This window comes from Fundulus heteroclitus, chromosome 7 (genome assembly GCF_011125445.2).
Source record: "Fundulus heteroclitus isolate FHET01 chromosome 7, MU-UCD_Fhet_4.1, whole genome shotgun sequence".
NCBI lineage: Eukaryota > Metazoa > Chordata > Actinopteri > Cyprinodontiformes > Fundulidae > Fundulus > Fundulus heteroclitus.
Window position 1 is genome coordinate 600174 of NC_046367.1, and position 15738 is coordinate 615911.

The window sequence follows — 15738 nt, forward strand, 5'->3', positions numbered from 1 at the left end:
GAACTTCATGTTTATACTTTACTTTTTGGATATTTCACCTAAAGGTAAAAAGTGAACACGACATCATGCAAAGTATGCTGAGGCAGTGTGTCAGTGTGGTCTGTTGGGAGCAGACGTATGCGTCGCTGAGGGGCAGGTCTTACCTGGCTTCTTGGGTTTAGCACTGGGAGGTTTCTTGCCGGAGCTGAGCCTGCGTCCTGAACTGGGCAGCCATTTTCTCAGAGGGTTTCCAGAACGTTTGGGGCCTGGAGAGCTGGACTGAAGCGAGTTGAGGGACGGCTGTGGCTGCAGGTTGGCTACAGACTCGGTCTTTCTGTCAGAGCTGCCCACATGGTAGTTTTCTGAAGAACAAACAAAAGGCACATTTTCACACGAGGGGAGGAGATTTCTAGACTGATGATGCAATGTTTATAAAATGTTTAGGAGATGCAATAAAGTCACATTTTTCACAGTCTGATGACCTGTTTTACATCTGCTGTTTTTAAACTTGTATTAGGTGTTAGGTGAAAGCTTTATAAAAAAAAAAGTCCAGCACAGGACCCTTAACCCATTCTATTTTCCTGCCTTACTTGATGCTGGACAGGTCATTTTGAAATGACAAACCATTTGAAATCATGAGAGCTGTTTCTGCCTGGGAACTGAGTTTCCTCATCATAAAGGACAGAATCATTTAAATAATCGAATTTAAACAGCCTGTACCTGTACAGCACTTTATCAAAGCCCTTCAGAGTACTACCATTCAACCTATTCACACACTGGCAAGGGTGAGCTACATTGTAGCCACAGATGCACTGGTCAGGTGTTTGAGCTACAGGACCACCTCCCTAGCTCCTGTGCCACTGTCGCCCCTCGCTGCTGGACCTGTCCGTTTGTCTCCATCCCCCAGAAACACAGACACAATAGGCTTGCTGTCAGGGTTTCCAGTCAAAGCGCCCTCTCCAGTAATTAGCAGAAAGAGGGTGAAAAGAATGTGGGACGTGGATGTTATCTTCAATAGGGGTTCCAGCTGACCGTGGCCTTGAGAAGATGCTTAGAACACCTGGATAAGCAGCAGGTAGGTCAGAGGGAGGACTGAAGAAAGTAGAAACACTGCTGCAGGCCATCTTACGGCTAAATTCAAATGAAATTCCACTCCATCCATCCGTCACCAGATATTTGCATAAACTGTATGAAAAGACAGCCTTATGATCCTGACAACATTATATCCGATTTCAGGTCAGTTAGGAAAACATATTTTTATATATATTTTTTGGGAGGCACTATATATTTGAAGATTTGTTTTACAGAATTGTTTATGACTTCCAATAAATTTTAAATTTTGTTTACTTACATGCATTTCTATTTCTTAAACAAAGGTGGACAGCCCAAGGGTCTTTTTTTTTTTTTTTTTTAAAACATTGCAGATATTGCATATTAAAAGTCTGTATGTCCAAAACCAAACATGGCGTATGGCAAAAATAAATGTGATTTATAAAAAGTTGCACAATTCTCCTTTATAAATCCTGGCTGCACCTGAATGTTTGGTACCAGGTTCTGCCCTCCACACGCCCAGATTCGACCACAAACGTTCAACACAAAGCACCTCATGACTGTTAATGTGCATTTAAATGAGTCAGCTGATCTTTTTTCATCTTACCAATGGCAACCATGAAAAAAATAGAAAGACTAAATACGTTTTCCACAAAGGCAGTTAAATGGGTAAATCAGAGGTAAAAGTACATTTGTTGTCCACATTAAAGTAACTTGTTAAAAAGTGAACTTGATGCTAACACTGAATGACAGCCGTGCTCAGAGTTTAAATTCCTCTAAGGCTGTGCGTTCAGACAGACCTTTGAAAGCCCAGGTGATGATGAGTCTAGTATTAGTAATAAGTAATAGTAATTAGTAATTACTATTAGAGTCTAAGGCTTTGCAAGCTTTTGATAAACGGAGTTGCATCAGTGTTGTAAGGCCATACTTCAAATCTGCTTCCTTTGAGGCAGGTCACAGAAACTTGCATTGCCCCTGAAGCAGCATAAAAAGCCAGACTGCAGTTTGCAGAAGAACTCAGGAATTAAGACTTTGATTTTTGGAGGCTTCTCCTTTGGGTCTAATTGGGCTGTTCAGCCTTATCACCATTGTTACCCAAGCAACATTTCAAGCAGCAACATAAAGCTTGGTCTTCCAGACAGACAGTGACCCAGCAGAGCTGACAAGGTGTGTGGGAACAAGGCGGCCTACAAACCTGGCCCAGTTACTCCAGGAGGAATGGATCAAACTTCTACCATCAAACAGTTTGAAAATGCAGTTCCACTAAATACAAGAAAATGTACATTTCTGAAGTTAGATGAAAGATTCAGTGAAAAAATTTATTAAAATACCTCCCTTGTTCAGGCATTTAGCAAATAGAAGTTGTTTTCATAATCCTAACTATAACATGTTTTAGTTTGATTTAAAGGAAGATGATAAACGAAAACAAAAAGTTTAGTGTTTTTTCAAAGGTTGTGAAAAAATCAGGTTTCAGTTGCACATAGTCTCACAACATCATCTCTGTGAGTGAAAATTGTGACTGAAAATTTTATTTGCCAATTACAAGAGCTCATTTTCAAAAGACATTTTTTAAATTAAAAATGAAAGAATTCCGCCACCTTTGGTAGATGTGACAGTCAGATTTGGAGCTACTTTAAAATTCCAAGATCAGTCTTAGGAAGTATGAGGAAGTAACTATAAATACACCCAGTGATCTTAAAGTTGATCCTTTGGACCAACTACAACGTTCAACTTCAATTCACATGGATTAAAGCCGGATGAGTCGTGCAGAATTCATGACCCAAACATGAAGTCAAATCAAACCAGATCACCTTTAGTTAACATGTTCTCACTAGAGGATGCATTTTAACCCAGCCATTCATTTCCTATTCCAGCCTTTCAGGGCTGTTGGGGAGTGGCACCAGCAGTCAACAAGAGACAGAGACAGACAGAGAGAGAGAAGATGTGACCTGAGAACGATGTGTTTCTAATCACAGCAACTTCAAAGCACTATGGACTACAGTAACTGGAAGCATCAGCTGACAAAATCTTGCCTTATGTAATCCAAAAAGGTTTTCATGAATGGGGTCCCCTTTGTTGAAACATTTCATCTCTTCTCAGTCTGAGGATTTCAAAGTAAACTCAGCCCTATCAGACGTACCTTCCCATAGTGGACCAACAAGTTTAACAGTAACAATGAAAACTGGTTGTGTGCGTGCAAAAGAGGACCATCTGCTAATCAGCCGATCATTAACGCTCTGATGGCCACTTATTGTTCCCAGGAGGCTGGAAGCAGAGGCCTCCCTCCGCTCCTGTTCAAGGTCAGGTGGTTTCTCTTTACTCCTCTCTCAGACCAACGTTCCTCTCTATCCAGGTTGGGAACATCTTCATCTCTTAAAGAGTGACCACTGGCCTGCAGAAGAGTCTTTGCCTAACGATGTTGCTCTTCTGTGCTGGGCCATCCTGTTGGCCAGCGGCTGATCGCACTTCTCCTGGCACCTAACTATTTGCACCAATACAAATTTCCCTTTATTATTTCCACACTTAAATTTTAACAGGCAAATAAGCCGAATGAATACAAAAAGCAGTTTTGAAAAGATCATTTTATTCCCTCTACGGTAACAAAAACAGTCATGAGGCTTTTTAACGTCAGGTTGTCAAAAAGCTGAAGAAGTGGCTCCATGCTATCACATGACATCTACCATGTTAGATTGTTGGAATAAAGCTCTTTGTGAAATGCTTTCGGCCTTATGACACATTTATCAGGTAATGCACCTGTGAAAATGTTTCTTTTCTGTCTTATCAGTCTACAGAATTTATTCTTAAAATGTCTGGGGATCGTCAACATGTTTTTTATTAAATATGAGATGGAGCTTTGTATCTTTTTTGGCCGGCAAATGTTTTGGTCTTGGACCTTCATGTTACCAAGTCTCAGGCCTGTGGGGCTCTAGATGTTCTGGGTTCTTGTGACCTCCTGGATGAGTCTGTTCTTGGCGTTTAAGTAGGCTGGCCACTCCTGGAAAGGTTCTCCACTCTGTCATCTTTTCTATTTGTGGTGGACTAGAGTCTCAAAGCCTCAGAACTGGCTTTGTAGAACCTCCCAGGCTAATGTCCATCACTTGGTTTCTCGCCTGTTCTTGAACTCCTGTGGATCAGAGCATGGCGATTTGCTTTCAGAGGCATTATAGACTTATGTGGTCAGACAGATTTGATTCAAGTGATGTCCTGATTGTCCAAGTGTAACAGTAATCAGGCCTGGGTCTGGGTAATTTGTGGTTGAGCACAGTTCATTATTAAATTCATTATTTAACAAGGGAGGCACTACTTTTTCCATACAGGGCCAGGTCAGTTGATACATTTTTACTACTTTTTCCCAGCACTGTATGTGTATATAACTCAAGAAACTGTAATCCCAGGTATGTAATGAAGCTCAGATATAGAGAGGAACATCATGTTCTCTTTAGTCAGCTACGATTTCAGTCAGCAGTGATGCAAAAAGCAGCTTAATGCTTTTTAACCTAAAAACCTCCTCGAGTCATTCTGCTTTGACTTTTTTAGCGCGGCTCTCATGTCCGCTAAAGACGTACATTAAGGAAAAACAGACCCTCTCATTCTTCTGCTGTAATGACTTCTCATAGAACTTTGACACATTCAGTGAGTTTAATGTGAGCCATGCGGACACGATGGAATGAAAAGAAACAAAGCCTGAGGAATAAGTTTAAACCTTCTAATTCAGATGAACTGTGGGATTCCTGCCTGGAACCTGCAAAGCCATCTGACTGAGTGGCTTTCAGCAGCGGTCATGTGTGAGGAGTGTGGTGGATCAGCTGCACAGACAGCTGCTAGCCATGAGCACACACTGCTATGGGACTTCCTGCTCTTTGCAGGAAATTAAAGGTTCAGACACTGGTGGAAGGCCTGGACCTGTTCTGCTATACAATAAAGCCTGCTAAAGTCACATTTAAATCTAAGTCTATTTTTTCAGGCAAAGACAAATAGACAGTTTTCAAGATAATGGTGAACAAACAAAAAAAAAAGCCCTGAAAAATATATTAGAAAACCCAAAACAATGAATTCTGAAGTCACACTGCAGAGAATTGACTATAGGGGAGTGATTTTGGACCTAAAGACGATTTGGTTGACTAAAACAAATAACTGAAAAAAGAATCCCTGCACACTTCTGAAGAGATCAAGCAACGCATTAAAGCTATAGTTGGTAATCCTGATCACAAACCCTTTTTGTTATACTGGGTGAAATGCTCCTTCCAGCCTGACAGTAGTCAATAAATTATGTATTCAAAAAAAGGAGATTAAAAAAGTAGATGTGTGAAAGCTGCAGGCCTGTAGAAACTCTGACCAACTCTGTCATTCAGATCCAACGGCAGTGATTGGTCAGAATTTTGCTTCGGCTCTCACACCCTTCTATCCCTCAAATTCTGGGGCTATCACCTTATCTATTGGTTGTCCTGCATGCCATTCATTGTCACGCGCTCATGTAACGCCGGGGTGTGTGTGTGTGTGTGTGTGTGTGTGTGTGTGTGTGTGCATATTCCTTGTTAGTTTTTGCTTACAGGCTGCTCACTTTTAATGTTTATGTATCCAGTTAGCTTAGCAGTTAGCTTCTGTTTTAGCCGTTCATTGCTCACACCGTATACTTTGAACATGGCTGATGGTGAGAAGAAGCAAACCGCGTACAAGTTTGAGAAGAAGAGGAAGGCCTCAGTAGGAAGACATAAGACCAGAGTGGATTTAGGAGATTTTTTCCACACCATCTCCCTGAGGAACGGAAGAGCAGGTGAGATAGTCTTACAAATGAGCAGTTATTCAAGAATGGACTTTTTGCTGCCTCTATCCTTAATCATCTTGTATTCATCCTGAGATTGGAGTAAACCGAGTATATCTGTATATGTTCAAGAATAGCATGGGTCTTTCTTTGGTGCATTGGTGTTGGAGGTGCTGGCTGTGTGTGATGCTCTGCTGTGGGATGTCAATCCTGTCCTAAAAAACAGCTACAGGGAGGGAAAACTACTTCACAGTGGTGGTGTTAACAGGCCTTTCCCTTTTCCCTCTACATTTTCAAATATAGTTTCAGTTATCAGACCACAGACCATGTCTCCAGATAAAGGTCTTGTTTACACTTAGTCCATTGATGGCCGTTCACCACCTGTTGGTACAGGACTCCTCTCACTGGAAGGAGAGGAATCTTGGCTGATTTCTTAGAGTTTCCCATGGTAACAATGGTAAATGTCTTATACTTGGATAATGCTTTATCAGAACCGACAGCCCCAAAGTGCTTCACACTACCCATTCACTCTGACGGTGGTGAGCTATAGTAGCCAAAACTGCCTTGGGGCAGACTGACAGAGGCAAGGCTGCCATACGACGGTGCCACCGGGTCCTCTGACCACCACCAGTAGGTGAAGCGTCTTGCCCAAGGACAACAACTGAGCTGGTCAAAGTGGAGAATCGAACCAGCAACTTATCAAATGCAGAACGAACGCCCCAACTCCTGCGCCACTGTTGCCTCCGCCTGCTAGACTCCAGAAGACATTAGTTAACATGTTGGCAACATCCTATCACATTGTACCTCAGTGTTATCATTGCTATATGATGTCACGTATAAAGCAATGTCTTCCAAACTGTTTTAAAGGGCATTGAGATCTTAGTCTATGTACATTTAAAACTATTCCAACATTCAGCCAAAAACAAATATAACAAATTCTAGTTGACCCTACAGAGGAAAAGTATCTACATGGTATATGCATGTTTTCCACCACCGTAACACTGAGCCTTCTTATTTTCACTTCTAGGACTTAACTGCAGAAATCAGGATGTGTCAGTGAAGCTACAGGTGCCATGTTTATTTTCCTACTGATGTATCTCCTTATCTTCTTTTATTTGTTTAACAGGGTTTCATTTTACATTAACTGGGTCACATTTTTCATTTATTGACTCCGTCTTGTTCCCTCTGGGGTGGCGGGGTGAGAATGCCTGTTTAACTGAGACTGTGTCAGCAGCAAAGCTGAGATAAAACTGTTCTAAACATTAGCCATGACTGCACAGCGCTGCTGAGGTGATCCAGCACTCAACCACACAACATTTAATGGAGCAGAAATGGGTTAAATATTCTATACCCTTTCATCTGTACAGATACCATGAGAGATAAATTTGAAACATGCACCAGATCAACGCCTGTGGAGAAACCTTCACCCAGCTACAGGACCATGAGCCTACACACCTCAAAGCTCCCACACCTTTCCTCCTCAGCCATGACCTCCAGCCAGCATATGAGAAGTGGCTAAATATTCCTGACACTGAATTCTGCTCAGCAGATCCAGTCATTAGGTTGGTGAGGAAGCATTTCAGAGGTCACCTCGTCACCTGGGAGTGTGTACGTGTGTTTTCAGCCCCATCATTGTTAGTCACAGAGGTTTTGACAGCTGCCTGACCACATAGACTCAGAACTCAAGAGCCATACCAAGACTGGGAACTGAGGACCGTCATGACTTTATTATCTACTCCCACAAGCAGAAGTGATACTGCAGAATGCTATGGTCAGCTACTGAAAAACAGACTCACCAAAACAGGGACATGTTTTCCTGCATCCTTCAACATTTTCAGAACATATTGAAACTGTTTTGCAAAGAGTGAATAGAACCTACAGCCCAGCACCTAGAAATACATTTAGACATCTAAAGAGTCATCTCTGCACCTGTGCTGGATATCTACAGCTGCACATGTACCAGGGTAGAATAATTAAACACACACACACACACACACACACACACACACACACAAATGAAACTTTGTACTTATAAAGAGCAAAGTGAAAGAGCAAGGGAAAGTAGCACAACATTAGCAATGGACCGCATTTATTTAGAGCTTTTCTAGTCATGCTGACCCCTCAAAGTGCTTTACTCTAGAGCCACATTTATGGGGTACATTCACCAACACTCACTCATTCACAGATTGGTGGGGAACTTAAGGGTAAGTGCCGTGCCCAGGGGCACATTGACATGTAACAAGAGAAATCTGGAATGAAACCAACAGCTTTCAGATTAGATAATGACTACTTTTCTCACTGAGCCACAGTTGCCCCTCTATTGGTAAAGCAGAAGGAAAATACATGGTTTAAAAATTCATTTCTAAATAAAAATCTGAAAATGTCCAGCCCCCCTTTACTGTAATACCCTTAAAATAAATTACAGTGCAATAAATGGCCTTCTGATGTTACTTAATTAGCAAATAGAATGTGCGCGTGAACTAATCTTAGTATAACTCCAGCTGTTCTGTTTCTGGCCTCAGAGGTCTGTTAGAGAACATGAGAGAGCAACCAGCATCATGAAGAGGACGTTTAAGGCAGCCCAATCCACAGTTCAGGTGCAATATCGTTTCCTTGCTGACTTTAAACATTTGGGGTCATTTTCACAAAGAATCCGAAGACTAAAAGTAGCTCTTAGTGATGTCCCTTTAAGAAAAATCTCCTAAAAACATAAGAAGTGAAGAGGACTTTTAACAAACCTAAGAGTGCTGCCTTAACCGCTTAAGATCAAAGGGGTTTAGGAGTCATTTCTGAAATGACATAGCTGATATAAAGCAAGTACAGCTAGTGTAAATTCTAAGTTTTGGTATATGTGTCAAGCTAAGGCAGTGCAGAATATTTTTCAAGTGGAATGGCAATTGCAAATGTCACTATGTCTGATTTATAGGTAGAATAAAAATAGCCTCACCCAAATATTTTTACATATAAACATTGAAAAATTGGAAGAAAAAAATAGCCTTGTTAAAATAATAATAATAATAATAATAATAATAATAATAATAATAATAATAATAATAATAATAATACTTGGTGAGAATTTCTGGAGCAGAAATCCAACTTCATGTCACCCTAAAAACCCCATCCCCATATCGAAACGTGGAGGTGGTACCATGATGCTGTTGGCATGTGTTTCTTTTCCATGCTCAAGGAAGCTGGTCAAAGATTATGGAGGACAGTAAACGGTAACAGTAATGTGTAAAAGATGCGAGGATGTGATTACTTCTGCAAGGTGCCACATGTTAGCCTGAGAGACTGGATCGACTGTCTACTGACAGAACTAGAACTGGAACTAGACTGGAACCAGTTTTAACCTCATGTAGCATTACGTAGATTGACTTGGACCAACTGAATGTGAGCTCCAAACTCAAAGGTCAGTTGACTGTATAGTTTCACCAGAGACTACATGACTCAATGCAAATTCCCGAACCAATATCAGAGTAACATGTATATTTAGCTACAGGATACAGACATCAGCACAAAGTGGGACTGTGGTTACAGACTGACAAAACCAGCTTTATATGAAGCACCAAAGATATTTATAACAAATGTATTTATAGGGTGATCTAATGAAGGAAGCAAATAAAATGAATGAGAAGCAGAATCTGTATCCTATGTTAGGCAATCTATGCTACAAGTGAAGGCTAAAGAAACAGTAAAGCATGTCTATGTCTTCTTGTTGGAATGCAGTAAAGCAACCTAAACAGAACCACAATAGTGAAGGTAGTCAGTGTGATGGGTCCAACAACCAAGTTTATCCACAGATCTTCCACAGAAGAGTTGCTTGTGACCTGCTTTAAGCTGCACAATACAATGGAGACGCTTCTCAGTTTGGACTGCACTGGATTTATTTCAGCAAAAGAAGCTCTCTTGCTAGAGTGATTTAGGACCGATATTATTGGTGTTTGAATCCAGGTACAGGCTAAGTTCTTTAAAGGATCTGTAACTGTTATAATGCTGTCATTGATAGTCACATTAACTACTTGTTAAGGTTCAGCAACACATGGCCTCCCCAGATCATCCTCACAAGCAAACCTTATCATCACAGTTTTCTGTCAACCTGTGAGAACAGTGCTCTGGCTCCAAAGTGTGCTGCCACCTGACCGTGTAAGAGCAGCACCGGACATGATGTGATGAGTATCAAAAGGGATTTATATGCCCACTCATAAACTTACAGCTTTTTTAACAGTTTAAAATGTGATAAAAACATAATACAGTCTGCCAAGTTGGGTATAAGCGTTACTCCTTTTTGTGTAGCCTTTAACCTATTAGTTATCACATAACTGCAGTGTCCATTCATATTAGTAAAGCATGCTGAGGAACACAACCACAATGTGCAAATTAGTGGCTCATATCCATGTTGGGGCTGCTAGCATGATGTTAGCAGCAGCTTCAGTGCTCTGAGTGGACAACTCAATGCTGATGGTCGAAGTCAGGTGAGACACAACAAGGGAGCTTTTGTTCTGCAGTCACAGAAAGACAGAGCATCTACTGTTAGAGCTACCATCACTCACCGTCTTTAATCACACACACACACACACACACACACACAACACACACACAGAACACACACACACACACACACACAGAACACACACACACACAGAACACAAGGGTTTTTTGTCTGATACCCATGTCTGTACACACCTGATGTCAAGTGTAGCACACATGCCATTCGTCTGGATGACTAAAAACACTCTAGAGCGTCTCATACCCACTGAGCTCAACATACAATACCCATAATACCACACTTCCTGTTGTCACCAATAATTGTTTGCTCCAGCCACTGAGCAGCTCATTTAATCACACCTGCCTGGTGTGGAGTTAGGACATTCCCAACTCGCTTCCGTTTCCAACACCAAATTATCGTCAACAGTTTTTAGTTCACATAACTGACAGTGATGATGTACTCCAATGATCCTTTCTCTGATGTTTTATCTATTCTAATTGAGAACAGATTACAGGTTTGCATATAGGGAAAATCCCATTTGTTAATCAATGCATGCTCATGCCTATGATATACATGAAGCCTGACACATCAAACTTTGATTAAACAACCATGGCTTGAAGACAAAACACCATTAGTAGATATTTCTCACACCTAAAAAAGAGAAATAAAAATCTATTTGACGTTGAATTCCTGAAAAATAACTGAGCCAAAAGGCGAAGCTCTCGATTTACCGGTCGATCTACGTTCCTACCCTCATCTATGGTCACGAGTTTTGGGTCGTGACCGAAAGAACGAGATCCCGGATCCAAGCGGCTGAAATGAGTTTTCTCCGTAGTGTGTCTGGGCTCTCCCTTAGAGATAGGGTGAGGAGCTCAGTCATCCGGGGAGGACTCAGAGTAGAGCCGCTGCTCCTCCACATAGAGAGGAGCCAGTTGAGGTGGCTCGGGCATCTGGTCAGGATGCCTCCTGGACGCCTCCCTGGTGAGGTGTTGCCACCAGAAGGAGGCCCAGAGGAAGACCCAGGACACGCTGGACTATGTTTCTCAGCCTACCTGGGAACACCTTGGAATCCCCCCCCCCCCCCCAGATAAGTGGAAGAAAAGAAGAAGTCTGGACTATTGTAATTCTTTACTGTCAGGATCTTCCCACAAAACTGACCAGAATGTTTTCAGCTGATGCTGCATCATTTTCAGAGAGATCAGCTCTCTCCAGTGTTGCGTATTTTAGCTGGTCATCAGTTAAATTCAGAACACATTCAGTATAAAGCTCCATCTCATCCTAAACAACACAGACCTCCATATTTTCCCAAACTAGACCTTTGCTCTGTAACTGCAGGTCTCCTGGGGGTTTCTGGAGTTTCTAACAGAACACCAGGAGGCAGATCTTCCACGGTAACTGTGGTCAGTTCTGTTAGAAAGGCAGACAGTTTGGTCTTTAGTTTGGCTAGCATAGGCCAAGCCTGCTGGAGAGCCGGTTGCACTGAACACCCTGCAACTCTCAATGTTGCATCTACCTTTAGTGTTATTTTGACTTTTTTCAGTCTTTGGCATGTATTTGTCATCAACAACATCAGGGTTTGTCACTGGGCTTCCACCCTGAACATGGTTCTGATGGAGGTCTCTTTCTAATAAAAAGACATCAACTAACGTATGAGGCTGCCAGCATTAGGTTACGTGGGTGTTTTGCTGCAGAATGGAAAAAAATGGCATCATGTGGAAAAACATGACGTGAAAATCGAAGCCATGTCTCAATACATCAGACAGAAGGTAAAGGTTGGGCCTAGATTGGTCTTCCAATTGGACACGGACACGAAGCACAGCAACAAATTAGTAACAAAGTGCGTTGTGTTGGATAGGCCATCACAAATCCCCAATCACTGTGAGAAAGTGAAAGAAAGATAATTATATGAACTGAACACAATAGTGAGCTTCTAGTATCAGGGAATGACTCAACCTGAAAAATCAGGCTAACTCATGCTGATGGTAGACACAAAGTTAAAAAAGTTGTAGATGAATTTGTAGTTAATGCACTTTACGTTGCCACCTTATAAAGTGTCTTAATTGAGTTGGTATTTAAAAAACTGGCTCTGCTTTCCTCACCAATGAAAAGGAGAATCAGATAACTTGAGCAGTGATTACACCTGACACACCCTTTCCAGTCTTCCTGGTTGTGACACAGCCAACCGCAGCACATTATTTAACAGGCACATTCAGCTAGATGGAATGCACGCGAGTCAAGATTACCTTTTATCATAGCTGTTGTAAATATAGAATGAGAAAAGTACAAACACTGCACTGGTCCTGCCTTCCTCCCTGCATGCTTTTGTGTCAGTGACAGGAAGAGACACTAATCTGGGAAGATGGCATTCCTCTCATACCTCCCTATGCTTTACGCCTTGCATATCTGACAACACAAGGCACTGTGGATACATGTGATAGAGGAACAAGAACCTCAGAAAATCCAACTGCAGAAAGGAACACCTAGGTATTAAATACCTCAGCTGCACCATTCTTCTGGTTGCATTAGCTTCTGACAAACTTATTATAGATTTCTATGGAAGGTTCACAAAGTCAGGCATTTGCTTACATCTTGTTATATCTACAGTGTGTATCTGTGTACAGAGCACCTGCAGTCTCTAATCAAAGGACGTTGACTACAAAAAGCAGCTTTATTCAAGTCTATTCTTCATGGACTCAAAACAGTCAGTTGAGTTTCTGGGTTTGCCAATGACTGAATGTGGATGAAAATAGAGTTGTTGTTTTTTTGTTTTGCCCTGGGAAGTAAATTGGCCTGATGAATTTAAGTCAGTGCAACTTCTGAGTAAAGTCTGTCATGTAAAACAGGAGTTTTACTGCAAAACCTTTGGAAGAGCTATGACATTTTTCCAGTCAGGATAGCTTACACATGCACAGTTCCCAAGTCATATTTAGCAAAATCACGATTAACAATCACTTTTGTGGATGAAATGGGTGCTGACAGGAACCTGCCTGGATTAAACATTTTTAGTAGAACTTGTGAAACTGTTACTACATCCATCCCATTTAATGCTCAGGGTCAAGCAAATGTGAAATACATTAACTGCTTGACACTTACACCCACAAAGCTTGCTTCCATGTGAATTAATCAGTGGGAAGTTCTAGACAACAGCAAATTCAATCTGAACTTTCTCCTAACTTCTCTGCTTGGTGAAGAGACAAAAAGCAAAAGCCACAATTATTAAGCAGAGGTTCTTGTGGTAACAAACGATACTTTGTGACTGCGCACTAGAAAACAGTAGCCTTCTTGGAAACTCTGATATTCCAGGAAACAACAAGTGCCACAGATAAAAACTGGGAATTTACTTCTAAACCATGAGCCTTATGTCAGCAACAGACATTCAAATGAGCCTCCTTCAGTTTTCTGGATCACGGACCAATATGAGAGACTTATATTTTACAGGTTTTTGATGAATAGAACACACCTCTTCACATAAAGCTTGGTGAAAATGAAGTACTTTCCTCTGTAAATGGAAATAACTGATTAGGAAAATAAATGAAACTGTGCCCAGCGTGAGCAGACAGGTGAGTGAATGAATGCTGCTGGGTGAGACAGAACATAGTTCAAAGTTAGATTATGACTTTATTACAGATGCCTCAGTCCATTATCAGCTCAGAACATTTGGGTGTGTAGTCAGCGCTTTTGTCTGGCCATGCTTGGTGCTGCAGATGCAGAAATATAGAATAACTAAGTGTTTCAATAGCAACTGCATGTATGACAGCTTATTAACCCTGCCACCCTCATAAATATCAGTGGATTAAACATAGTGAGTCATAGTGAGAAGAGAAACCACTGAAACTCACTTTGATCAATGTATCAGAACAATTTAAAAAAAAAACATCTCATTCCTTCCTGATTTTATGGGATTTAAGAGGGAAAGAAGCCACGTGTTGATATTAAAGCAGCTCCATAATTGAGCATCAGCAAGTGTGATCACCTTTATGAAATCAGCAGATTAGCATTTTGTAGGTCTGAAGCAAGAGGCACTGACCATCAGCACTGACCTTAAAGAAACAATTGTTCATTTCACAGTGACTTATAGCATGGTGAAACATTTAGGATAACAAAGTGCACAAGGCTTAGAGGAACACCTCCTGAGGACTCCATCACAAAACACTTCAATGAAGGACGTGGACACCTGCTCTCTGTTGTTTAAGGAGCAAAGCAGCCAAATAAAACCTGCCCCTGTTCCGCTGAGTACTTTCAGCTCTGTAACAATCAACTTGTGTAAAGGTTGGAGAGCCTCGCATGTGAAGGGTGTGATGGAATGATAAAAGAGAGTCTGGACTCCACATTCAGTGAGCCACACACATCGTGTCTTCCCACACATGTGGGAATGTAAAGTTGTCAAAGACACATCAATGACTGATTATACCATGGCTGTTCTTCAGCAAGCTGCTGATGCTTGAAAAAAAACACAAAAAAACGGATGAAACCCCTCACTCCACTGATGTGTTACTATTAAGAACAGTAGGCCTCATACAGTCCTTTTAGTGGGACCTGTTACACCAGTTCTATTGGGGGGGGGGGTCATCTGTGTAGAGTTGTTCTGTGAATGAAGCTGCTTAAGGAAGGAACCTAAATACTGCTTTTATGACTATCAAATGTCTTAATAAACAAAGTGACTAATAAAGTGGTTGGATCTATTCAAAGCTATAGTGCGTACAGGAATTCAAAAGCAACAACTGTCCATCTTCCATGTAAGTGTGCGCTTTGAACCACCACACACAGAGAGTTAACCAAGAGTAATCACATGGCACAAAACAGTCTGAAATCAAGTGAAATATGACACTAGTTTATCTTTGATGCATTTTCCCCATCTATACTCCCTTCTATATGATACTGAAGTGTTCACTGACACAACCTTTATTTATGGATTCTACCAGAAGACTTAAGGTGAAGCTGTAGCACAGACCAAAGATCTGAGCACCAACCTCCCACACCCACCTAATAGTGAACTTATTCTCATGTTAGAGACGCGTTCCTGGCCATATTACCACATTAGTCATAATGTGGTAATATGGTAATATGACCAGGACCATACTCTACAGATATCCAAAGCCTGTCAACTCCATGTTTACAGGAGCTAGCATTTGGTCTGTAGATGTTCACATCTCTGGGTTTGTTACCTGAGCGCTACAACTAGCTCAGCAGTTGAAGTATGCTAACAGATGAGCTATTTTAGGCTTATGTCCTAATGCGTGAGAGTGACCTGAGTTACAGTACAGAACAGTTTCATAGAAACCAGTCAAACCTGCTTATTTACATACTGACAGGCACTTCAGACATGAAGGTAAAGTCCACAGTCTACCCTCACATGGAGCCGAGTTCATCTTTGACTAGCATCTGAATACCCCCCCCCCCCCCCCCCACCCCCACACACACACACCTGACCCAACCCTTTAACCTGACAGTTTTACACAAT

At 41.4% G+C, this 15738-nt stretch overlaps 1 protein-coding gene across 3 annotated transcripts in view; it reads right to left on the bottom strand.

The window, feature by feature from the left end:
* Window positions 1-15738, bottom strand: part of kalrna (kalirin RhoGEF kinase a) — a 254875-nt gene that overhangs the window by 53819 nt on the left and 185318 nt on the right. For all 3 annotated transcript variants that reach the window (XM_036138726.1, XM_036138725.1, XM_012878426.3), the window contains exon 41: window positions 144-341. In XM_036138726.1, the coding sequence (XP_035994619.1) occupies window positions 144-341 (198 nt within the window). The remainder of the gene's footprint in view (window positions 1-143; window positions 342-15738) is intronic.